This window comes from Elephas maximus, chromosome 11 (genome assembly GCF_024166365.1).
Source record: "Elephas maximus indicus isolate mEleMax1 chromosome 11, mEleMax1 primary haplotype, whole genome shotgun sequence".
Taxonomy (NCBI): domain Eukaryota; kingdom Metazoa; phylum Chordata; class Mammalia; order Proboscidea; family Elephantidae; genus Elephas; species Elephas maximus.
The window spans coordinates 74072294-74100234 of record NC_064829.1 but is presented as its reverse complement, the minus strand read 5'-3'; the positions used below and the strand labels follow the sequence as shown (position 1 = coordinate 74100234).

Below are 27941 nucleotides of genomic sequence, written 5' to 3'. Positions count from 1 at the left end.
AGGGCATGACGTTTTTTGGTCCTTTAGATTGATTTCTTTTGAAACACTAAATTTTTACACTAGGAAGATGTGGTAAAACTGCTAAAGGCAGGTTCAGTGTGTATGAATTGGTTTAAAAAAAAAAAGTATGGCATGAAATATAAAAATGCTGAGTACTCTTTTTTTAACTTTAAAAATAACCTTTCAAGTGTGTAGAATCATAAAGGATATTTGAATATTACTAATTAGCAACAACTTCATAATTTGCAGAACATATAAAAAGAATAACTCTGAGAATAAAAAGGCTAATACACAGTAAGATGAACTGCCTTGTATTCAAGGTACGAATGAAAGAAAATCATATTTAAGATAAATACAAATATATGATTGCCCCTATTTGTTGTCAGTACCCTTATAATTTCACATTATTGGAATTAAAATCATGCCTCTGAGAGAATACACTTCTTGGAGCATGCAGTAAGAGAATTACTTGTTTGAGAAGTACCCAAAAAAAAAATTCCTTTTAAAAGTATTTTTATAGACTTCCAAGGAAAGTAGCAATTTCATCATTTTAGAAAATATCTTACTTCGTGGAAAGCGAGGTGGGTTATCATTGACATCAGTGAGGGTAACGGTGACTGATGTGGTGCCTGACAGTCCTCCATTTTGACCAACCATATCCTTTGCCTGAATAACAAGCAAATACTGGTCTTTAGCCTCTCTATCCATGTTGGGAAGGGCGGTCTTGATGACTCCTGTAAAATTTCAAATCCCAGTAAAATGTGTCATGAATCACTACATTTCTACTAACAGAGAACATACAGGTAGCAAAACACTCTTGAGTCCTTCCCTTTTTTTTGTTTGCTTTTAATAATTCATGTGTGTATTAAAGACCAAAGAGATGTGATAATTACATCTAATATAAAAAAAAAAAAACTGCAAAGTGGAAGAGAAGGGTTTCTCAACAAGGGAGAAGATTATCATTAGGTTTCATGGACACATGGTTAAGGCAATAACAACATATGAATAAATAAAATAGACCCCTTATCTAGAATAATGAACAGTCAAGTGTACAAGTACCTGACAAAGAACCCCTCCTTTCCTTCTCTTCCATCCTCTCCTACAACTTACTGTCCAATGGACTTGAAATCACTATTAACCTTTTGGTTCTGGTCGCTCCTATCTCTATTCCTTCCATTAATTGAAGTATTCTACAAAGATAAGTGTGAGAACAATGTACACTAACAAGCATTACACCATCTCAATCTATGGCTGTGATGTCAGATGATCTCACGCTATATTTAACGGCCTGAGAAAAGCACTCAAGATGAGACTGACTGTGTTAATGGCAATCAATAACATTGAAAACATCAGTGAGCTTTTTTGTTGTTGTTTGCTTCTATCAATTGCACTTAATATTGATACTTCATCTTAAGACTTTAGATGTGTGAGAAACTGACTTCAGAATTTCACGTTGCTTGTCTTGGAAAGTTGACTCAAGAGTCAATGTTGCGATGAGTTGTTTTACATTACTAACAATTTAATTATTATGGAAACATATTAGCCAATGATGTTATGGAATGGCGACATGGAATGTGCCTTGCAAATATATAAAATGGCATATATACCTAATATTAATGTACAAATAGTTACACTGAATGAAAAATTCTTTATTTGGTATTGATCTATAGAAACATTGAAACTAATATGAGAGCATCTTTACTAATGAAATATCAAAAGTCTACAATAATATCCTACCTAATCATTTCATGCACTTTCAACTTTTCCAATAAAGCAATGTCTTCCCTATGCACCTTGGATTTTGTGTTTCAGACCTGGATTCAAAAAATGACTAATGTATCTTGTCTACAGATTTTAACTTACAGAAGGATGTCAAAATTTAAACTCTCTTTCATACCTCATGAAGATGAACTCTGGTATCATGGACTGCTCAGGGGCAAAACTGTTTTTTATTACTAGGAAGGTTCTTTCTTTGGCAGAGAAATTACTGCATACAAATTGGGATAAACATTCTTTTTTCTGGGTGTTCAGCATAAAAATGCTTTCATGTCATCTGAATATATGAAAAGAATAGAGTAGCTGCTAATTTAAATTGTCTAAAGGCTCCTTCCTCAATGTGCCCATGTCATAATGATGCATGTTGTATTTCACGTACTAAGCATAAATTATAAGTTTTGAGGGCAAAATCTATACCCACCCAATTCCTTACAATATTCTACAGTGTAGTAACTGTTCTCAGAGTGGGGAACAGGGATGAAAAATTCAATACTTTAAGAATAATTTATTATCAATTTCCAAGGTTCCAAGTTTAATAACACTCTTACTATCTTAAGCAACCATATTTTTGTTTGTCTCTTGTTCTCTCTTTTTTTCTCTCTCTCTCACATACACACACCAGTGAGACAGCAATAGCTGAAACATTTAAATTACGCTTTTTTGAGTAAGTCATGTATTTTTTTACATCAATCCTTTATTCTAATTCACTAATTTCAAACGGACTCTTTAGCTACAATCACAGCAATACAGGGTTACTTTAAATACCACTGTTTAGCTATCTTCACACTGCTCATATGTAATCTTTGAAATATCACAACAAAAATCAAAAGAAACAGTCATATACCCATGAGGTTCAGCTGGTAAGTATCTTAGTTATCCAGTGCTTCTATATCAGAAATACCACAAGCGGATGCTTCAACAAACAGAAGCTTATTCTCCCACAGTCTAGTAACCTACCCCCCCGCCAAAAAAAAAACCTAGAGGTCCAAATTTAGGGCACCAGCTCCAGGGAAGGCTTTCTCTCTCTGCAGGCTCTGGAGGAAGGTCCTTGTCATCAATCTTCCCCTGGTCAAGGAGCTTCTCAGTGCAGGGACCCGGGTCCAAAGCATGTTTTCTTTTCCTGGCACTACCTCCTTGATGGTATGAGGTCACCCTGTCTCTGTCTGCTTCTCTCTTTTATATCTCAAAAGAGATTGGTTCAAGACACAATCTAAGCTTGTAGCTTGAGTCCTGGTTCATCAACATAACTGCCGCTAATCCCATCTCATCAACATCATAGAGATAGGATTTACAACACACAGGAAAATTACATCGGATTACAAAATGGCGGACAATCACATAATACTGGGAATCATGGCCTAGCCAAATTGATATACATATTTTGGGGGGACACAATTCAATCAGTGACAGTAAGTACCTGATGTATATTATTTTTAGAGCCATGATTCTACGAATATTTCATGTTTGTTATTCCATGCTTCTGCTAACTCTAATCTGTAACAAAGCAAACACTGACTTCACTAATAGTCACTGTTGCCAACCATATGCCATCTATGTCTAAGAGTTCTGGAACTTACATATCTGCAGCTTTTTGTTTTGTTCTGTTAATCATTTTGTATTTATTTGTGCCTTTTTTTTAAATTGAGGATTGCCTATATTGAATTATTGACCAAAACCATGGGTTTTATCTAGATAACAAAACATCAAGACAATAAGTTATTATCTAAAAGGATTCCCTCCCTACTCATCAAGTTTTAATTTTTAATTTCAATTCATTTCTCATTTTTCCTTCCAGTATCAGTATGTGTGAATTATCATCCTTGCACAATGATTATGAAGGAGAAAACCCCATAGTATCTCAACTATTCAGCAAAGCCAACACTACAACCTCATCCTCTCATGGTTTTGTTTAGCGGCATCATTTCTGAAAGGAAATACAGCACTATTAGAAGTCTGGGAGTTAAAGTTAACTTATTTTTCACACCTCTAATCGTCTCTTTACAAATGATCCTATAAATAACACATTTCCAAAGCAGAAATCAGCACAAAGTTGCAAAGTAGTGCAGGTGGCAAAGGTAATTTCCAAATAGCTCAACTACTAAACATATTTTTGACAAGAATGGAGTTATGGTGTGAAAATTAAATTTAAATAAGGACATTCAACAATAATAGATTTCTAGCTTCTTGACTTTTGCTAGCTTTTACTTTTAAGTATAAAGCAACTACATTTGGAAAAGAATTCTCAAACACTGGGTTTGGTTTCTGTTTTGTTTATACGTGTGTATGTGTGAGTATACGCAACAAAACCTGCAAAAGCCGAAACCCGTATAAGGCGGAAACCTATCAAAGAAGGGATATTCAAATATTTTCCACTAATAGAGAGCAACAGAAAATTGGTAAGGCTGCACCCTGTCAAAGTTGGAAAACTTACGAGACCCAGAAAAACAAGGCAGTCCCAGCAAGTTCCAGCTCTCCGCAGGTCTCACTGTACAAAGAACTAATGTTTTACGTGTGTGCAGGGGCATGTGCACGCAAACTATTGGCAGGATCTCTGTGAACTGGTAAAGGCCAATTATGGCTAACTGGATCCCTACAGTTATGTGAGATATTCATAGAAGATAGCAATTTAATTTCAATAATCAATAATTTTAAGCCATTTGTGATGAGAAAACCTATCTTATAGTTCTTTATAGAGAAGATTGGCTTGGATTTTAACATTTTTTCTGTAGAAGTACATCTGACCCAGCAGCCTAGACCTTTTCATGCATTTATAACACATGGTTACAATAAGCATTGTACACACAAAACTTAAACATTTATTATTATTGTTCAACAACTGCCTGTTTTCTTGTCTGGGAATAAATTATCTCATGATTCTCTAGCACCCTATCAGCCACTGATGGTTTTATATATATATATATACTATCATCCTGGAATCTTTTCAGAATGTGGTGTGTGTACCATATGTAAAATAAAAGACACATTTCCAGAACCCACCCCAGTTTAGGGAACCAGAAAATCCTTAGAATCTGGATTCTGGACATGGTGACTTTGGATTAGCCTCGGGAAGCCAGTCAACCATGTGACCCACAGGAACACAGGTTTGGGATATTCATGCCGTAAGGGCTTATCTCATTGGGATTTTCCTGACTGAAACCAAATCAACATTTGGATACACCTCTGAGTGGACTAATATTACACAGAGAAGGTAAATTGAAAAAAAAAAAAACCAACATTCTCTGAAATCTAATTAATTAGATCCTATGATACTAGGGTCAAAGTCTTCTGAATTTACTAGCTTCCAAAACCATTTGTATTCTTTATTCTCTTTATTAAGAGCTTCATTAAGAGCTTCTCAGGGCATGGACTCTGGGTCTAAAGGATACATTCTGCTACCGCTCTGCTCCCAGTCCTTCTTTCTTGGTGGCATGAGGTTCCTATCTTCTCTGCCCAATTCTCTCTTTTATATCTCAATATACCATCTAATCCTGTAGATTGAGTCCTGCCTCATTAACATAACTGCCTCTAATTTCTCCTTATTAACATAGTGGTTAGGATATACAACACATAGCATAATCATATTAGATCACAAAATGGTAGACAACCACAGAATACTGGAAATCATGGCCTAGCCAAGTTGATATACATTTTTGAGGGACAAAATTCAATCCACAACAATGTCTATGGAAGCAGCAGTCAAGAAATCAACTAACCTATTGCATTGGGCACATCTGCTACAAAAGATTCCTTTAGAATATAAAAAAGCGAAATGTCACTTTGAGGACTAAGGTGTGCCTGACCCAAGCCATGATTATTTTCAATCGTCTCACATGCATGTAAAAACTGGGAAATGAATAAGGAAGACTGAAAAAGAAATTGATGCATTTGAATTATAGCTTTGGTGAAGATTAAATATACCATGGACTTTCAGAAGGAAGTCTTGGAAGAAGTACAGCCAAATGCTCCCTAGAAGCAGGGATGGTGAGACTTTGTCTCACTTACTTTGGACATGTTATCAGGAGAGACCAATTCCTGGAGAAGGACGTCATGCTTGGTATAAAGTAGAGGGTCAAAGAAAAAGTGGAAGACACTTGGCAAGATGGAGGGGCGCAGTGGCTGCAACAATGGGCTCAAACATATCAATGATTACGAGGATGGCACAGGACTGGGCAACGTTTCGTTCTGTTGTACATGGGGTCACTATGAGTCAGAACCAACTCGACGGCACCTAACAACAAGAACAACATACGTAATTGATGGTGAGCTGAAAATGTATTTGTGTGTATTTTCTGTCAATAGGTAGTACTGGTATTGGTAAACATCTCAACGCTGCTTATTATTAACATGAGCATATTCTGGTTTACAGTATAGCAGTAAGTGTTATATTACATAATATTTATAGTGTATATTCAAGTAGGAAACCCTGGTGGCATAGTGGTTAACAGCTACAGCTGCTAACCAAAAGGTTGGCAGTTCAAATCCACCACGCTCCTAAGAAACTCCATGTGGGCAGTTCTACTCTGTCCTATAGGGTCGCTGTCAGAATTGACTCAACAGCAATGGGTTTTTTGGGTTATATTCAAGTAAAGAACTCCAATGCAGTATTTTGTCCATGAACACACAATTACCTATTTAACATAATGTGATCAGTTGTTGTATTTCAGGTGAGAAATACTTGCCTATGCATAGCACGTTCTGACTGAAAAACAATGGTCACTTTGTAAATGTATCAAGAGTCCTAAATGTTAGCTTCTTTCCTGGGGAGAGTTACTGGTTGAAAATTTCATCAAGCATAATAAATGCAACAACTCATCCTATAATATTACATATTGATAACTATCTGATTTTTTTTAATATTTAAACACTGAAATAAAAAGAAATACTGTAAAACTTTATACTATTAAAAGAAAAATAATTAAATGGAGAATGAGTTAGCAAGCATTCATAGTTGTGAACATCTTTGGGACTTGAATTGCACTGGGAAAATAAACATACTGGTCAATATAAAAAAATAAAACCAATTATGTGTCTAAAATATTGTGAAGTAACTGAGTTAAATATTTGTGAAATACAAAGTTGAATAAAGACTAGATTGAAGCAATTCTCTTGTTTTACCAATACAGAAACTGAGGAAGTTAGGTACGAAGAAATATATGTTTCATAAAGCAATTCCAATGTTTAAGGAAAATAAATATTCATGGTACTTGATCATTAAATTCCAAAGGGACTTGGAAACTGGAATAAGCATCAATGTTTAAGACTTGCATTTTGATTAAAAAAAAAAAAATTCCTTTAACCAGAAGAGTTTAAATACTGGGATATTAATTATAAATGGGTTTAATAAAATAGCCAATAAAATCAAGTACGGTACTTTTATCGTTTGATATTCATCAGCAGTAAATCAAACAGGAAAGAAATCAACACCCCTGGCTCTTATAAGGACTATGCTGCTCCTTAACTAAGAAAACATTTTAGGGGGAAAAAAAATTTCAACCCATTTTCAGAACTAAAATCACATTTCTTTTGGATATACATTTTATTTTAAAGATAAAATGTAAAAGGTGAATCTCTTCTGGATAATATTATTCCCAAATTTTGTACCTAAGCTTTGTATTATTTGTTTACAAGTAAAGCATATAATACCATCATAAAAAGATAATAGCGAGCAACAATAAAGATGGAAAGTTCTCAAACACCAAAAGATTCCAGAGCTGATGGCAAATAAAGTCACTGAGGAAAAGCCACCTCTTCCATCCTGTGAGGGGGTGTCCTCAGCCATCTTGAGAGGAGCTAAGACTCTGCCCCCCACAAAACATCAGCCGGGCCACAGAATGGAACACGTGGAGGACATATTTGGGAGGATGCTTTGTTATGAGACTACAGTATTGTTGTTGGGTACCATTGAGCTGATTCCGACTCATAGCGACCCCATGAGACAATAGAACTGCCCCATAAGGTTTTCTTGGCTGTTATCTTTACAGGAGCAGATCTCCATGTCTTTCTCCTAAAGAACCACAGGTGGGTTTAAACCACCAACCTTTTGGGAAGCAGCTGAGTATTTAACCATTACATCACCAAGGCTCCTTGGGATGGTATTACTTACATAAAATTATGATGTAACAAGCTTGCATATAATAAACACTGCAGGTGGCATATATTCACACCTGCTATGTCTTAAGGAAAGAAGTCCTTGTGGTGCAATGGCTAAACACTCGGCTGCTAACCAAAAAGTTAGTGGTTCAAACCTAACCCAGTGGCTCTGTGGCAGAAAGACTCAGAGATCTGCTCACATGAATATGTTGTTATTGTGTGCCGTTAGGTCAATTCCAACTCATAGCAACCCTATAAGACAGAGTAGAGCTGCCCTACAAACATTACAGCCTGGGACACCCTCTGGAGCAGTTGACTCTGCCACACTGAGTCTTTATGAGTGCAAAATTGACTCAACAGCATGTAACAACAGCAATATCTAAGAAAGAACTCCTAACTGCCAAGTGATGTTTAACACTCAATCCGTTTTCTAAGACCAGCTTCATAGGTGTGGTTTTGTGCTCTGTGGATTAAGTTTGAAGTTCTTAATGATTTTAGAAAAGGGGGCCCTGCACTTCCATTTTGAATGGTCAATTATGTAGCCAGTCATGCCATTGTCAAAGGTAAGATGGGATTTGTTTGCTTGTAGGTTAGAGAATGGAAGACATCTTAGAATATTTCTCAGTCTACCGTAAGTTTGAGGACAATATGAAGATAAATGATGGGAATCCTCACAGTTCCTTTAATGCTTCATTCCTTTGTTTTTGCTACCATTCTATCTGCTTGTTGAAGCATATTATCAACACTGGTTTTTGCAACGACCCACAGTTAACCTCTGGTCCCTCAGTCTGGAAGTTGGTTGCAGATGGTACTTGTGCTCTGAGCTTTTAACCGTGCTACTTTCTAAGAAGTTAAAACGAGCTATAGAAATGTGCCTAGCAGTGCCTGCTGAGACCTAGTTTTATATAATCTTTATTTGGCATATCTTCAACGTTTTTCCTGTCAAATGTGTTACTTTCTTCTAGAAAATCCTTAGATTTGGATACGTGGAAAATGATGTTATTTCTTACAAAGGTAAGAATCAGACTGACATCATGTAAGGAAGACTAACTGGAACTTGATTTACAGTTCTCTCTGCCCTTAGGGAGTGAAACTTCCAGTTTTGTCAGAAGAATACAATTTAGCTTTTTCTTGCAAGAAATGTATCCTCCATAGAATGAATTACCGAAACAGCAGAGAGCACGAAAACACCCAGATAATCGCTGCACTAAAGACTGCAGAAAAAGAAGTCTCAATGGATTACATGTTACCCAGTATTTAAAATAACAAAACAAAATGAAACTAAACTTCCGTTCATCTCTTATAATATACCATCCTTTAGACTCGGAAATTCAAATTAAGTTTTAACTACTAATGATGTAATGCCAGGACATAATCTAGAGACCATTTGGTCACCAATGAGTGATATTTTCCCTTTACAGGTAATATGAAAACCCAGTTATCTTACAGCAATGTTAAAATCACAAGCCAGTCATCACTAGCAGCAAAATATTTAACCCCTGAGATCAGTACATACTATTTTGGGGCAGATTATATAAGGCGGGCGTGTATAATTTGTGAGCAAATTGTCAGGAACTTGTCAATGTCTTTCTAGGCTTCAAAGAGCAGATATATAAGGGAAGAGGTGGGTGTCTGGATTTAAGTTTCTTAGATCTATCAGTACACTTTCTACCAGCACATTTTCTGCATTCACAAGGTTTACATCATAAGTCAAATGCTTTCATTTCCTTCTCCCTCAATACTTGCTTAATCAGAACTGTTTCTTCCCTATTAGACTTTCCAAGTGGTTGCCAAACTCTGCCCCTAAACCGGTATTGAAAATGCAGCCTCTATGAAAACTGTAATAAATGATAAGCTAGGGCGACGCCGTGGTTAAATGTTTAGCTGTTATCCGAAAGGTCGGCGGCTCAAACACACCAGCCACTGCATGGGAGAAAGACATGGCAGTTTGTTTCCCTAAAGGTTACAGTCTTGTAAACCCAATGGGGTGGTTCTGCTCTGTCCTGCAGGGTTGCTATGAGTCAGAATGGCCTCAACCGCAATGGGTTTGGGTTTTGGTTCTTCAGGGTTGAATTTACCCCTCTGTCCATGTACAACTGTCACTGTCAAAAGACATTTAAAATATTTATCTCCCATACTGAGTTGAGAATGAGTTAATAGTGCTGCTTTTGTCAACATGGAAAATAAGGTCAAGGGCATTCAAATAGATATTTAGGATCATAAGTATGCATCAAATAGTCATAATCATAAACTCAGATATTCTAATCCACGATAAGTGCAAAAAGTTTTAAAATGTAGAGAAAGTTGTATTTCCACAGTGATGAAAAGAATCCATGGCACACACCCACCCATTCTCCCTCACACCTACCCCACGCATCCCCCCCCACACACAGCCAGAAAAGCAGACTAGATTAAAACATTAATTTTTTTTTTTTAACCCAGGGAATAAAGCTCCAGTTTACAGTCTTATTAAACTATTTCAACTCAAAAACAAAACAGAGCAAACCAAACAAATATTCTACTGATGCAGCCTTGCAACTCACCTAAGTTTTTTTTTCCTTAAAATTAAAAAAAAAAAAGCTTTTAATTTCATTTTTACTTAGCAGATCATCATAATTGTTATGTTTAAACCAATTTCCTTGAGAAACCATATCTCTGGAAGGATCAACTGAATCTACTGCATGAAAGGTGGATTCTGCTTCTCAGTTAAACTTTCCTGTTGATAATCCTTATGTGAATTTATTAAAGACACCGAAAAACTCACTAGCAAATCATCAAGATTTTCTTAACATAGAAATAGCAGCTGGAATACTTTTTAATACTTAATGCCCTTTGCTGTCGAGTTGATTCCAACTCATGGTGACCCCGTGTGTGACTGAACAGAACTGCTCCATAGGGTCTTCTTGGCTATAATCTTTACGGAAGTAGGCTTTTTTTCCAAGGATCCTCTGAGTGGACTTGAACGGCCAACCTTTTGGTTAGCAGCTGAGTGCTTAACCATTTGTACCACCCAGAGACTTCAGTACTTAATACTGTGATTAGTTTTGGTAGAAATACTGATAAATATAATAAAATATTCCAAAAAGAGGTGATCACCATATTTATATAAACTTATAAATAACATGCTATTTATTGCCATAATGTTTCTATTGAGGGAAGCAAAATAAAAAATAGTGTTTTGTCAGTATCTACTAGATTTAATAATTTTTTCAAAAACTGATACTAATTCCAAGCCAAGCTATACATCATGAATTTACAAGGAGTGTTGCCGTTTGATTTTTACCTGTCTTTGGTTCCACCGAAAAGTATGGCTGTCCTTGCAGAATGCTGTAGACCACTCGGGCGCTGTTCCCGTAGGTAGGGTCGTCAGCATCTGTGGCTGTGACTTGTACCACGGAGGTTCCTATGTGCCAATCCAAAAGCCAATGAATTAAACATTTCCAAGTGCCACACAACGCAAGAATTTACAAAATGCTGCAGATTCTACATTAGATTTATATGTAATTTTCCATTTATCTTGCTTCAAGGTACATAAATACATACATATATATACACACACACACGCACACATACACAGACACAGACACAGACACACACAAGGCCCTGTTGGTGCAGTGGTTAAGAGTTTGGCTACTAACCATAAGGTCAGCAGCAGTCCGAATTCACCAATCACTCATTAATTTATATACATATAAAATAAGACAAACCTGAAAACGTGATAAATGCTTATAAAACTTAGAAATATTTAGGGAATATGAATACATTTTGGTTAAAAAAAATTAATCAGATGGATGATGCACTTTAAACTGGTATACACTCAGAATTTGATGGGGCCAAAATTTTAGGCATCAGGATCAGGTAAGAAGTTCTCACCAACAGCACTGTCAGTAAGTCTTAAATGCTGTCCAGTGGGCAGCAGGACAAATAATAGCATCTTGGACACTCAAATCATTGAGAGAATCTCATTGTTAAATGGGGCCACACGGAAACTGAAACTTCATTAATTACAGAAAGAATATTTGACTGATGCATTTAATTGACATTAGATGGCTACTCCAACTCAATAATAGTTGCTTTGTTTTTATTTGTTTCTATTAATTGATTTACAAACAAAACCATAAAAAGAAAATTGAAACGAAACTTCTCCAAACTAGGGAAAGCACGGCAAGCATCTTGCATTACTAGGCGTTTTCTACGCTGCAGACGATAGAAGGCCATATCGTGTGTTCATTTTAATATGTATCCACTTATTCAATCCGGTAAGTACTGATATTGATTTATTATTTTTGTTTCTATTTACAATATACCCTTCAAAATATTAGAAAGCCTGATGTTTGCTGTGTTTACATATTTCAGTACTTACTATTATAGCATTTATGTCCTATGTGATGAAGACGAGACATGCTGACTGACCAGAGACTCTTTCTTTAGGTATCCCTTTAAGTTAGTCTTAATTATTGCTTCTGATAACTTCCTGAAAATATGGCATTTGAAACTAACATCTCTTTAGGATATACTCCTACGTAAATGTGCCTTTCTAAATGCCTTTTATTAAGTCATGAATATCCATTTTTGCTACAAATCCATTCTCTCTTCCATGCACTGATTGCCCTCACCAATTCTATTTTCCTTAAAATTGGTTGTAAATTGTCACGTTATATGTACAGCACCATTTTTAAAATCCTGAATTTTTTTTTTTTTAATTTGATGAACTTAGGTGACTATGCTCCAGGGATGCTCAGTGAGGCCAAGGTACTGAAAGGCTTACTTTTAAAAATGATTTTGATTATTTTAAAATGTTAGAATAAATGACTTTTTGATGTTCTCTGTGATCCCTATACGGTACCATTACTGCAGCAATATTTATTCCGGTGATACGCTTAAGTACTGATTTACTACTTGATTGAAAAAAAAATCTTTTTCAAAAACCAAAATAATCAAAACTGAACTTCAGTACATAGATTAAACAGAATAATTTTTTCTGAAATGTTCATTCACTAACATACCATACATATTCTCAAATAAGTTAAAAGTTTCCATGCTTACCAATATTCTTGATAATGAATAAATTGTCCTAATAGCTAATGAGTGTGTTTTAAATCTCAGAATTAGTTAGCATCCAATAAAAAATAGTCTTGAATATTAAACACAGGGAGCTCGTATTGAATATATTGCACTGGTTAGTGGCTATTATAATTTTTTGGTTAGAATTGAACATTTTGATAAACTATGACCCAATATAAATCCATATAGCATATTTTATGTAGCATTCATTGTTCTAAGTTCTAATTTGGATATTAACCCAATGCTCTGAATTCGTGTCAAGTAAACCCTGAAGACATTCGAAAACTATTTTCTAAAATGTTCTGAACAAGTTTGAAAATTAAATAACTGAAATTGCTCAGATGGGAACATAATAATGATACTGCATAATACCAGCATGGTATCATCAAAATAAAAACTACAGGGCATTACTTAGTCTCTAACAGTTCACATTAATCCAGTTTGCATAGCTACCTTCTACTATTCACAAACCAAATGAAAACTTTAGCAAGACAATGAAGAATGTCCAAAATTTTCATAAGATTTATTGAATTAGTATTCACATTGAATTGTTCCAACATACCTCAAAAATTCCCATATTTTTCTGTATATTCCTAAATTTTGGAGTAAACTGTGCCTTCTTTCTCTATATCTCCAAAATCTTGTGTTGCTGCTCCTGTTGTCTTTGTTAAGTAACAAGAGCAGGACACACTCTGAAGGCTTGCGTGGTATTGAGAAAGTGCAGAAATTCTTACGTACGTGCCAACTGCAGTGAGATGCTGCGACTGTGGGTCAGATTGGTTTCTGACCACAGGCATCTAGTCTTCTGACTCATTTTCAGTTTGTATTTCTATAGTAGATAGAGCCATTGGACCCCAGAAAATACTCCCTCTGCCATCTAATACTAACAGAAATTTAGTCTCACCAAATTATGATCCCCTAAAGGACACAAGAAGCCCTGATGGTGCAGTGGTTAAAAGCTCAGCTGCTAACTGAAAGGTCGGCAGTTCAAATCCACTAGCTACTCCCTGGAAACCCTGTGGGGCAGTTATACTCTGTCCTATAGGGTTGCTATGAGTCGGAATCTACTCAACAGCAATGAGTTTGTGGTTTTTTTTTTTTTTTTTTTTGGTAAAAGACACACAAAGAGCCTTGGTAGCACAGTGGTTAAACAATCAGAGGCTAACCAAAAGGTCAGTGGTTCAAACCCACCAGCAGCATTGTGGGAGAAAGATTTGGCAGTCTGCTTCCTTAAAGGTTACAGCCTTGGAAACTTTATGGGGCAGTTCTACTGTGTCCTATAGAGTCAGTATGAACCAACTTGATAGCACCGAGTTTGGTTTTGTTTTTGATTCTATAGGACACAAACAATACACACTTTTACAACCTCACTACCCAGCACATTACCCAAACCCACTGCCATCGAGTCGATTCCAAATCACAGCAATAGTAGATGTGTTAAATTAATGGTGGAATGAATTCAATAACTGTTACTAAAGCAAAATAAATCCTGCCGGTTAAAATTTTCCTGTGTTAATATGCAAGTTCAATTATTATTTTTAAATAAACTCCCTCCAATACTAAAATTAACAGGAAATAAATATATAATTCATCTGCTCTCTATTACAGCCCCAAATTATTTTCTTTCTCTATAAGATTGTCTATGTTTACATTACATACTGGCTGAGAAATATTCCAAAACTATCCAAATGAATGGGATTTTAAAACAGATTTTATGTTATTTGATATAAATATATACTAAAAATGCTCTACTTGGTATTGCTCTAGTAATGGAGCAATGTCAAAAACCCTTGCATAAAATAGTCATTACTCTTTTATCTTTCTCAAACTGGTTGCCAATTTACCATTATTATAAATTCACTATGAATTTTCATGTATTTAAGTTTCTGATAAAATTCTAAGAATATTAGTGGTAGCAGGTGACCGGACATTTGTTGGTTCAAACACACTTACTACAAGCACAGAGACCCCCCGATTCAAATGGCAGCCTGGCTAGCCCCTGGCAGTCTTCACGATACGTTGGTCACAGAGTGACCCTTTGAAAAGTGAGCCATTACCTTGATGTCAGGTGGGAAAAAAGTAAAAGTTCTTCACAGGGCTATATCTGGAAGGCTTTTTTGGTTTTAACTTCTTAGGCATAATTATAATCATTTTTTTTCCATTACAAATATAAACTGAAAAGGAAATGGAAGACCTAAGTATGTTCTTGAAGACACTGAGATAGTGTTGTAAGAGGAAAATTTCTAATTCTTCATATAAGTAAGACTATATGCTGAATTAACAGGATTTGGGTACTGGCTACTAAGGTGCTACAAAGATCACCCTGATACTAATACCAACATGATTTTTCAGCTAGTAGTCATGCTGATTTAATTTTAAGTAGAAACCACCTCAAATCAGACACTCCCTGCAGATACATGCTCCATACTTACCCACAGGAGACATTTCAGGAACCCCTGCAGTGTACGGCCCATCCAGAAATTTGGGTTCATTGTCATTGATGTCCTGGATCTTGATGACGAACTCCGACTCGGGCTCCACGGGCTTGTTGGTGAGCCTGTCCAGGGCTTGGGCTCGGAGCGTGTAGTAGGCCTGCTCCTCACGGTCCAGCCTCTTAGTGGCATGAATATCCCCAGTGTTCTCATCAATTATGAAAATGGAACTTGCCCCTTCGCCTGACAAGATGTATTTGATGGAACCATCTCCTTTATCAACATCAGAGTGAAGCTGGTGAAAAATTCATGTGAGATGAGATTAACTTACAAGAGAGTCAGTGATATGGAGGTATGTAAAAATCATTCTATGTCAGGCAGCAGTACACGAAATTTTACTGTTCTTGGGAAGATAAGCTGAACACTTATTGTGCAGAGCAGAAAGGCTATTAGAATGTGTCAGCTTGTACTCGTGAGCAAGACAATTTCACTTCTTCCTGTAAACAGTTTCATTTCCAAATGAAATTTTTTTTTTTTTTAATTATCCCCAAAGTTAGGAACTTGTTGTAGCGTTATTTTTGATTTGATCTGTCCTTGCAAGTTCTAGTCATCTTTGAACAGGGCAGACATTCAGTAAACATAGTATAACTGGTTGACTGGATCTTAATCTAAGCAAAGGGACTGGCTAAAGAACATTAGCAAATTTAGATCTAATGTCTCATTTAATATGCTTAGAAATCTCCACATTCTGTAAGGGCACCCTTCCCTTCCACCTTGCTCCACGCCCACACCGTTTCATGATTACCAAGTACGGATGGATGTCCAGTAGCTAAATCAGTCTCCAAATGCCATTCTGCGTTTTAAAATTCGCAGGTGAAAAAATTACTCTGCTCCCTGAAGTAGGAATTTTAAATCAACATGTGCCTGAGACTTCGATGAAAACCCTTCTTGAAATACCAAGACCTGCATGAGATTTGCATGATTAACCCCGGCGTTGGCAGCGGGGCGTACCTACTGATTTGCATTTCAGATCTGAAACTGTCCCTGCTGTATGTCAGAACATTATGTCGAACAGAGGAACCTTAGAAAACTCAGAAATAATTACACATTTTCCTGAACTCCTTGACCTGAGAAATAGACTACTCAATCTGTCATTTCAACAGTATTTCTTCCCCTACAACCAACGCCATGCTGGAATTTGATTAATACGGAGCCAGAAACCCAATTTACCAAATAACAAGGTCTTTACTGTGCTGTAAAACTGTGTTTGCCTCCTTTAAAAGATAAGGTGCTAAAAATATAAAATATGGAAAACTACTTAGGAAATGGTGTGCCCACTACACGGCAGCTGCTGAGGATATGGCTTCTTGCACCATAAATTTCTGTAAGGGATTCTTCCCCTGCCTTCTAATAGGTGAGTTTATATTCTGCTCCAAAGTACTTAAATACTTGCTTTATTCCTTGGATTCTACAGTTTTTAGTCAGACATAAATAATACAAAACATGTATTTGTGGCACAAGTTATAATTCAAATGATTTCAGTGTGGAATGATCCGGTGGATCACTGTGCCACCAGTTTATCCAGCACGTGGAGGAAGCCCTATTCTTGAAATGTTGTGAATTACCTAATTTCCTTAAGTCATTCTCTGGGATACTGTTAAATTTGTGCTGTTTTTGTTAGGTGCCGTCAAGTCGATTTTAGCAACCCCATTATGTGACAGAGTAGAGCTGCCCCATAGGATTTTCTAGGCTGTAGGTATTACAGAAGCAGATCGCCAGCTCTTTCTCCCGTGGCACAGCTGGTGGGTTAAAACTTCCAATGTTTTGGTTAGCAGCCGAGCGATGAACCACTGTGCCACCAGAGCTCCTTATTCCATATATCCTTCCCTCTAATTCAAAAAGGAAGGAAGCTGGTAAGTACTGATAAGTATTAGAGTTTGCATTATTGAGAGCTTCCTACCTATGTGCCAGGCGCTATTCTGAATGCCCTTTGCATAGTAATTCCTTTGATAATCACAACTACCCTGATTATCCCTATTTACAAATGAGCCAGAGAAAGACTAGGTCGATTGCCTGAGGTCATGCAGCCAGCTCCGCATTGCAGTGCCAGGATTATGAAAACGGCAGGCTGGTGTGGAGCCCAAGTCGCCACTCTCTGCATGTGGTCCTGCCGCTGTGAGGGGAGCTGCTGTCCTGTGATGCAGGGACATCAGCTCTTGCATTCTGTGTGTCACCTGTTCCTGTAGGGGGATTTTAGGGCAGTGGCACTATTCTGCATGGTACTTTAGTGGTGGATACCTGACATTACATGTGTGTCAAAACCCAGAGAACTGTACAAAGATGAACCCCAATGTAAACTATGTTTGGTTAACGACAATGTATCAGCAATGGTTCAGCAATTATACTGACTGTACCACATGAATGCAAGACGTTGGCAATAGAAACGGTGTGCAGGGTGGATGGGGTACAGGGGAACTCTCTGTTCTTTCTGCTGAATTTTCCTGTAAACCTAAAAGTGCTATAAATAATAAAGCTTATGAGTTTATAAAAACAAATTACATGAAATTCAAGTTTCTGGGTGCATAAATAAAGTTTTACTGGAGCACACATACACAAAGCTGCTGCAAAAGAGGCCTCGGGAAAAGCAGAGTATGTGAAATCACCCCCCCTCCTCCTGGGCACTGTGCCACCAAACCTAAGGGAAGCTCAGTGCTTCAGGGTGTTTTTCATCAAGACATTTGATGATATCCCAGCAGGGTCCTTTCATGACGTAACGATAAACTCTGCCACACTCAACACCACATCGCAAGAACAGAGGCCTGAGACAAATGCAGACCATGGCTGAAATTAAATTGTTTTTAACTGTCACTCCCTGAAGTGTTCCACCACTCCCATTTCTCACCTATATCTTCTAACACCAACCCACCACCCTCCTGTGTGCTCTGATGAGGCAGCACCTAGTGGTGGCTTATCTATATGCCTCTGCTAACAGTGGTGCTGAAGGTTACAGAAAGATCCAGGTGGCCATAAGAAATACATGTAACAGGTCATGTCTTTAACCAAGGGTTTGCTACATGTCTAAATCATAATAGGGACTCCCACTTACAGAACCAGCTCTTACAAGTCACTTAACTAATTCCTGTTAACGGATTCCTTTCTTCATGACATGGCGACATGTCCTGTGGTCCTTGAGAGAGGATCAACTATTTTTCAGTATAGAAAACAGATTAAATCCCGTTTTGTGAACTTCAACCTGAGCTCTGATGCTGTATGATATTATGGCAACGCTAGTTGTTCTCCATTACTGAGCTTAAGGGTAAAGAGTTCATATTGCTGGTTTCTTTTCCAAACATTCAGGGATCAGGTGCCTTCTGTTCTTTCACCACACACACATACACACACACACACACTCACTCACTCACTTGTTCTCAGGCACATTGAACCTTACCATCCTCCCCATTACTCGCAATTTCCTCCCAGCTGGGTCCATCACTAAGCTTGTAATCACTGCCAAAATTCACAAGCAGAAAATTGCTTTGAGTCTAAGCTCAGTATCCTTGCAAGGTTAGTGTAAGCATCTGCAGTTAAAAGTGGATGACCAGCTCTGAAATGTTAGGATGGATATGTAATTATGAGACACATCCAGACATTTAGTCTGGGAGACTGTGTGCACTATACTAATCTTAACAGGTGGACTGAAACCCATCCTGCTAGCGAAAAATCTGCTCTCCCTCCATGTTCAACAAAGGAGAAAAATCTGGCAAGTGTAGAACTACCAAATGACACTGTTGATGTATACATGCAAACACATACGCACACACACACACGTTTGTGAATAACTGGTGACAATAAACAGAGTGGAAAAGTACCTTTCTCCACAGTGAAAACCTATGACCAGGAAAAACACACACAGACACACACACATTCTATGGTCTCACAATATGATAAATAAGTAAATAAACAATAAATGAAAAACACAACCAAGACCAAATATTTGTCCTCTATTTGGGGCAGAGTAAAACTCAAAATGTTATGTCTATTTCACTTGCAAATAGCTCAGTAAAGGTAATTCTGTGATTAGTCTCAAAAATGAAACAATTAAAAAAAAAACTGAATTCATTAATCACCAGATAACACTTGGCTTTACTGTCTGGGTTCCAAAATACTTTCCAAAGTATCTGTCATAATTGCAATGTAAATATTTATATTAACGTTTGTGCGTGTATTCAAATGAGCACCAAAAGCGAGGACCACAGAGCCTTTAGCGATTCTAGCTCATGATAAGGCAAAAATAAACAGGGCAGGAGACACAATTGTTATGTGAATCCTATAGGGTCACTTGAGTCGGAATTGACTCCACGGCAACAACAATAACACAGGCCATTATGTCAGCACTGGGTATAATGACAATATAGAAAATATCAGTATCTCGGTCAGACTCAGTTACCATCTATCCGGCAATGGATGCAAAGCTCACTTTACACATACCCTAAAATATCAAAAACCAAACCAAACCCAGTGCCGTCAAGTCGATTCCGACTCATAGCGACCCTATAGGACAGAGTAGAACTGCTCCATAGAGTTTCCAAGGAGCGCCTGGCAGATTTGAACTGCCGATCTCTTGGTTAGCAGCCGTAGCACTTAACCACTATGCCACCAGGGTTTCCCCTAAAATATCAGATGTTTCTTAAGAATCCATTACAGCTCCATCATACTCTTCTGGACAGAGGCCCCTATGAAATATCTCCCATACATCCCATCCTATGTCCAAATCTTAGTATCTTTCACTTGGGCTATGGTAAAACTGCTCAAATGTTGTCTATTTTTAATAACTTGCATTGTCTAGACTTTCATAATGTTTTCAATGTTAGTTGCCATCAACTCGATTCTGACTCATGGTGACCCCACGTGCAGAGAACAACTGCTCCATAGGGTTTTCAAGGTTGTGACCTTTCAGAAGCAGATTGCCAGGCCTTACTTCCAAGATGCCTCTGGGTGAGTTTGAACTGCTAACTTTTAGACCAGTAGTTGGGCATCTGTCATAGTACTTGTCAGAAATCACCTCCCTAAAACATATGTCGCTACTCTTATCACACCCTTAAGTACTTCACATGGCCAATGGGTTTAACCAAAATTCTTAGCATGGGGCTTGGCCTGGCTGTGTGCTGTCTTCCTAGTCTCCTTTCAGCACACCTTACGGTACCCTCTGCTCTCCACTGCAGGAGCAAAGCAAGCATTTTTGTACCTTCAACACATGCCTTTGGTTGTCTTCCCCACCAGCTCACTCCCGACTCAGCTTCGTGCAGGCTCCCTTTCACCGACTCTGACAAGTCTTCCTCATTTTTTTTCCATGGCAGGTTTTTAGATTTCTGTGACAGAATGCATTTAATTCTGCTTGATATTAAAAATTGGTTTTGTGACTTTCATATCTGACCCCTCCTCTAGTTTACAAACGTCTTAAGGACTGACTGGGCCCAACAGAATTCTTTTTCTATCATCACACTCAACATTCTCCATAGACAGTTCACTGTATTAAATTTAGTAAATTTACAATCCACTTGGTAAAATAATGGCACTTGTTTTATTTCAATTTATATCCTTTTAAGTTTTAACAGCACTAGGCAAAAACAAAACAAACAGAAAAACTCTACTTTTGTTTTGTTCTCACGATGTAATCCTCTCAACAGCCTAGATGGAGCTCAGATATCCCTTTTTCTATGCCCATGGTTGCACTTGCATGTTATTTTGAACTTGGCCATGTACACATTTGTGTTCCCCAGGAGGTAAGCCTTTGTAGTGGCAGAAATGCTTTATCATTTTTGTTTCCCTAGTCCTTATATAGTATCTGTTTACATATGTGTGCACATATGCGCACGTGCACACACACACACACACACGAAAAAGGTGTTCAGGAGGGGTAAAGAGACAAATATCCTTGGATGGCAGATCTCTATGTATTAATTTTTTTTATCCACCTCTTTTTTTATTAAAAAAAAAAAAGATTGTAGAGATCACAGTTGAACACAGATCTACGTAGTGCAGTTCTGAGGATTTTAATTACATCTATTTAACCAGCTAGAGCCTAATAAGGACTACCTGGTCTAGTACTCTCAAAAACCAAGAACAGTCTGGGAATGGGAACTATTCCTCAATTTAGAAAGACAGAGGTGAAAACTCCATTCGATACACCCACTCCTCACTTATCAACATGGTTAAAAAAAAAAAAAACATGGTTAGGTTCCAAAAACCAGGTAATTATGCAAAAATCAGCACTATGCAAAAATGGATGATGACCGCATCAGGTCACAAAAGGAGGATAACTACATCATTACATAACGGCCAGATTACATCATATAACTGCCAAACTGCTGAGAATCATGGCCCAGCCAAGCTGACACATAACCTTAATCATTAAAGCCAGCATTATTCTCACCTCACACCTTAGCATCTGTTACTCACAGATGTACATCGCTAATGCACAAAATAGTCAGATGGATTTTTTACTACTGTCCTAAATGCAAAATGTCAGATAACAAGAGAGTTGATAAGTGAAGAGTGGGTATATACTGATCGACTTTTCTTCCTTCCGACAGCAGTGGGTGTTTTTTTTTTTTTTATGTGCTTCTTGGAAACCCTGGTGGTGTAATACTTAAGTGCTACAGTTGCTAACCAAAGGGTCGGCAGTTCAAATCCACCCGACGCTCCTTGGAAACTCTGTGGGGTAGTTCCACTCCATCTTGTTGGGTCACTAGGAGTTGGAATCGACTTGATGGCAATGGGTTTGGTTTCTTGGTATGTGCTTCTTAACTCTGCTTGTTATTTGATCATGCTGGTGATCTTATCTTTACACTCTCAGTCTCTTCCTCTGTAAAATGAGATAAAAATACCTGCATGTGCACTTCACTGAACTCTTATGACCAGTATTTGAGATGATACAGTAGAATGTGAATCATAAAGGTAAAACTGTTAAAATTTAAGGGATTGCAGTTTTTATGTTTTTGCCTCTCAAAACACGCTAAATTTTCATGGTCCCAAAAAATGAGAACACAAATGTAGGCATAAGAGGAGATATTGGGAAGAGATAATGTTTATTATCAAGACTTTGACACTAAAAAAGATTTTTTTAATTAAAAAAAAAAGCTCTGTGCTTGATAAGGATGGAAATAATTGTAGTTTAATATTCAAGTGTTCCTTGTAATAAAAATTTAACAAGAATTGAAAATACATTATATAAATAAAAGTTCATACTGCCAATACATTTGTGTACAAATGGAGTAATGATGTCAGATAAAACTATGCATACATCCCTATGCGCAGCAAGTTAAGCTATCAGAGAACGATTTACATTGAGTATAAGCAAAAGTATCTAAGGTAATATTCCACCATTGATTTACTTGTCATAGAGTCTTGATTTTTGAAACTTAAATATACATGCCAGGTTCTTAAGACTTCTGCAATTTGCTTTTACTAAACTTTTACAAGGTTAAAATTATAAGGAGACAGAGTGGATTTCAAAAATAATTGGCAAAAACAGACGTGCTCGAATATACACATTACATACACATTTTCTTTTCTCATTATGTTTTTAATAGATATTTTCCACATGCCACTGGACACCTTGTAATTATCAAGCTGTTGAAGAAATATTATAGACGAAAACAAGCCTATGAGTCATTTCTTTCTGGTTGCAGTATTCCTAATTTACAATTATCATTGTGGTCCAGGGTAATGGAACACAATTTCCCTGTGAAGCACTTTTTATGAAGATGGATGACTTAAGAAGTATAGATATTAATTATTACACACAGAGGAGTAAAAGAAAGAGACACAATTGAAGTAAGGTTAAAACTGTCAAGGAAGTAACTTTTTTTTTTTAACCACCAATAAGTACAGTGAAAGGAGGGCCTTCGCCGAGTGTTTTCACTCTCAGAAAAGGTCATGCTAATTCAGTACTGAAGAACGTTCATTTTGGGGTCTAATTAAGTGCATTCACTTAGTCGCAGAGCAGAACAACTTCAAGGTCACTGCAAAAAGAGCCACAAGGTCTGGTTCTTAAATCCCCAGTCTGTTTCTTATTGTACTGCCTTGATCACTATTATGTAAATCCCAGCCCATTCATCTGCAGTGGATCAGTATCTGTCCCTGTACTTAAAAAAAAAAGGGAGGATAAAATGAAGCAATGTATTTGCAAGCACTTTTGTGAAATGTAACTTTCCATCTATCTATCTATATGTTAACATATAGTGAGCAATGGAACTACCTTCATTTCTTAAGAGAAAAAAAGAAAAACAACTTGCTCTTGTTTGAAAAGGTTGCACATTAGTGCCTATGGCATGGTTACAACGCCACAGGCAAAGCTACAGCCTTTTCATCAAGGACCATGTGATAACAACTCTATTCTCCATTCCACACAGCTACAAGCACCTAAAGAAAACTCCACAGCACTGATGTCATCCTATCTGTGACTGCTGTCTCCAGGCCAGATCTAAAACTTTCAAACAACTTAATAAATCTGCTTTGAGTCAAATTCTTCATGATACAGACTGAAGCAGAGGTCTCATCCTCTTCTGATGTAACTGTGGACACACTGCGGTCTTCATTTCAGGGCTCGCAGGTAGCTCCTTGTTCACATTGTGGTAAACCCCTGGAGAGGTAACACTTTTTCCTCAGTGTCATAGCTCTTAATCTTGCTTTTTAAATCGGAGCTGGTTGAGTAGGAAATGTACCTTAACAGGAGGCAAAAGCAAGAAACCTGGTGCCGTCAAGTAGATTCCAAGTCTTAGTGACCCTAAAGGACAGGGTAGAACAGCCCCACAGGGTTTCCAAGGTGTAATCTTGATGGAAGCAGACTGTCTTTCTCCTTTGGAGTGACTGTTGGGTGTGAACAGCCAACCTTTTGGTCAGCAACCGAATGCTTAATCACTGTGACACATGGTCCAACATAGTCCAAGCACCCTGCGCTGCCTGTCCAAGTGTGGTTGTATAGGAACTGATAGGAAGGGCTTAGCAACTTTTATAGTAATTTTCCAGAGTAATTTCCTATCTGTTGAACTTAATAATAATGGGGATTGATTTTCGTATCTAAGTAATTCATTGCTGCTGTATTTTACAAAAGTCACTATCAGGAAATCACCAACTGATTGAAATTTTTTTAAAGAAATAAATATGCAAGCAAACAAACAACAACAAAAACCATAGCCCTTCGCCACAGACTAGTTGAAAATCACTGGACCAGAGGATATGACCCTAGATGAAAGCTCTTTAAAATGCTTCCAGGCAGTCATTAGTCTAACACTTTTTTCCTGTCCTAACATTAGGGCAGACTGGAAAATACCCTCCACCACTGGGCTAAAAACATTCCATAAAGACCATCCTCAAGGCTTGCACAGATGCTGTGTGCGTGGCATTTTGAAGAAGGCATTTGCTTACATATTGCAGCTGGCAATAGCAGAAAGTGTTTGCAAAGTATTTCCTGAAGTTTTCTACATCACATTGCTTTGTGTATTTGAAAACAGAAACAATAATAGCTAAAAGAATGGAAATATAATTTGGGGGAGAAAACATCAACATTTAATTTTAAGACACTACTTTATTTACAATAATAAATAATAATATCAATTGTGAGGATGGCGCAGGACCGGACAGTGCTTCGTTCTGTTTTACACAGGGTTGCTATGAGTTGGAACCAACTTGATGGCACCTAAGAACAACAACATTTTATCTACACTACACAACCCTATCATTCTGCTACAATGCTGGACATGTCCCATGTGATCTGATGTAGGCAGTGTGTGGACAAGAGATATGGACAAACACAGAATGTCAGACATAACCCAGAAGGAAAAGGATAAACAAAAAGAAGCTGGCGCAAGATTGGAAAGACAAAGCCATTCAACACTTAATCTTATCAGTAAGATCCTGATCAGGAAGGTCTGATAATTAACTCTAAATCCACATTAAGTATATATTTGTAATCTGGTAATATCTGCTTAATAAACTTTGTTCCAATCTTCTCCACTGGCTCTTTAGTATTTGTCTAATTAATCCTTTTTGGCACCTTTATAAAGTTACGAGTTACAAGTACCCCTTTAGCTGTTGTTGGAAGTATTAAGTTAAAGTACTACTTTAGCCATTACCTGGACTAGACAGATATATCCTATACTATCCTGGTGCCTGAAATGGTTTGTTCTGGTAAATTAAATAGAATTCAAAACTAGCCTACCTCTGTACACTTGTACATTCCTCATCTAGACATTCAACATGTATTAATCATCTACTTATAGAAGCAAATATATTTGGATTATCTACTACGTACCAGGTGTATGAGTGTATACAGGTGAAGAAAAGAAGGCACAATGTGGCAAACAAAAAAAAAAAAAACAAAACAAAACCACGGCCATCAAGTTGGAGTCATAGCAACCAAGCAGACCCTAACGCATTGAACCAAACAGCCCGTCTTCACAAGCTTACAGTGTAAGCAGGTGGTCAGTGTCCAAGTTTTACCAGCAACTGGAATTGGGATGACTATGAAAAAGCACTCTGAAAGGACTGGGAAATCCTATGATAGGAAGACCCACCTCTCAGGGCTCAGGAAAGCGCTTTTGAAGAAATGGTATTTAGGTTGAGGCAAGGATATCACTAAGAGTTAGGCAATGAAGAGCAGAATTTCATTTCCAGAAAGAATCTTGGCTGAATAATGGAATAAATTCCTTTCTATGGACATTCTGACAAATAGCTGAGTAATAAACCAAACTAAAAAAATCACATCCGTTGTCATCCAGTCGATTCTGACTCATAGCAGCCCTATAGGACAGAGCAGAACTGCCTCATAGTGTTTAAAAGCCAAACCCATTGCTGTTGAGTCGATTCCGACTCATAGCAACCCTATAGGACAGAGTAGAACTCCCCATAGGGTTTCCAAAGAGCACCTGGTAGATTCAAACTGCAGACCTTTTGGTTAGCAGTGGTAGCTCTTAACCATTACGCCACCCGGGTTTCCGTCATAGGGTTTACAAGGCTGTAAATCTTTACAGAAGCACATCTTTCTCCCATGGAGTGGCTGGTAGGTTCAAACCGCTGGCCTTTCAGTTAGTACCTGAGCATTTTAGCCACTGTGTCACTAGGGCTTCTTCCGAATAATACACAACAGGAACCACTAATTTATAATGAGGAATAATTTTGTCATGTGATATATAAAGAGGCATAGAGGATAAATATATCATAACCTATACCCTGATTAAAAAAAAAAAAAAAAAATACCCTGATAGCATGTTTAAATAATTTTAAAAAGTGAAGACCACATCTTAAATGCAAGTAAGCGGCCATCTACGATGCATCAATTGGTCTCAACCCACCTGGACCAAAGGAGAATGAAGAACACCAAAGACACAAGGTAATTATGAGCCCAAGAGACAGAAAGGGCCACATAAACCAGAGACTACACCAGCCTGAAACCAGAACTACATGGTGCCTGGCTACAACCAATGACTGCCCTGACAGGAAATACAACAGAGAACCCCTGAGGCAGCAGGAGAGCAGTGGGATGCAGGCCACAAATTCTCATAAAAAGACCAGCATTAATGGTCTGACTGAGACTAGAAGGACCCTGGCGGTCATGGTCTCCAGACCTACTGTTAGCCCAAGACAGGACCCATTTCCAAAGCCAACTCTTCAGACAGGAATTGGACTGGACTATGGGATAGAAAATGATACTGGTGAGGGTTGAGTTTCTTGGCTCAAGCAGACACATGAGACTATGTGGGCAGCTCCTGTCTGGAGGCCAGATTACAGGGCAGAGGGGATCAGAAGCTGGCAGAACGGACACGAAAACAGAGAGTGGAGGGAAGGAGTATGCTGTCTCATTAGGGGGAGAACAACTAGGAGTATATAGCAAGGTGTATATAAATTTTTGTATGAGAGACTGACTTGATTTGTAAACTTTCACTTAAAGCACAATAAAAATTAAAAAAAAAAAAAGTTAAGACAACAGAATAGTTCATTGCCTTCTGCCTACTGTTCTGCCAATGAAGTTATTGAAGTTTAGTTTGTAGGTCTCCTGCATTGGAATTGCCTGGGACGTAAACTAAAATGGAAACTGTGGTAGCGTAGTGGTTAAGTGCTACGGCTGCTAACCAAAGGGTCAGCAGTTCAAATCTGCCAGGCGCTCCTTGGAAACGCTACAGGGCAGTTCTACTCTGTCCTATAGGGTCACTGTGAGTCGGAATCGACTCGACGACACTAGGTTGTTTTTTTTTTTTTTTGGTAAACTAAAATATGAATTTCAGGGCTGAGTCTTAAATCTACAGAATCAGAATCTCTTTGAGTTGGGGCCAGCAACCAGTATTTTTCAAACACCATCCCAGGTTGAAAACTACTGGTCTACCAGCACTGCTCGAACACATAACTGTTGGTTAGCCAAGAGCTAACCAAAAAGGTCAGCAGTTCGAACCCACCAGCCACGTCTCAGGAGAAAGATGCAGCAGTCTGCTTCCACGAAGATTACAGCCCTATGGGGCAGTTCTACTCTTTCCAACAGGGTTGCTTTGACTCCAACTGGACAGTAACAGGTTATACTTAAAA

At 37.8% G+C, this 27941-nt stretch overlaps 1 protein-coding gene across 2 annotated transcripts in view; it reads right to left on the bottom strand.

The window, feature by feature from the left end:
* Nucleotides 1–27941, bottom strand: part of CDH7 (cadherin 7) — a 151168-nt gene that overhangs the window by 63345 nt on the left and 59882 nt on the right. For both annotated transcript variants that reach the window (XM_049900734.1, XM_049900733.1), the window contains exons 3-5: nt 15363–15657; nt 11150–11269; nt 567–734 (exon numbers count right to left, since the gene is read on the bottom strand). In XM_049900734.1, coding sequence (XP_049756691.1) covers nt 567–734; nt 11150–11269; nt 15363–15657 — 583 coding nt within the window. The remainder of the gene's footprint in view (nt 1–566; nt 735–11149; nt 11270–15362; nt 15658–27941) is intronic.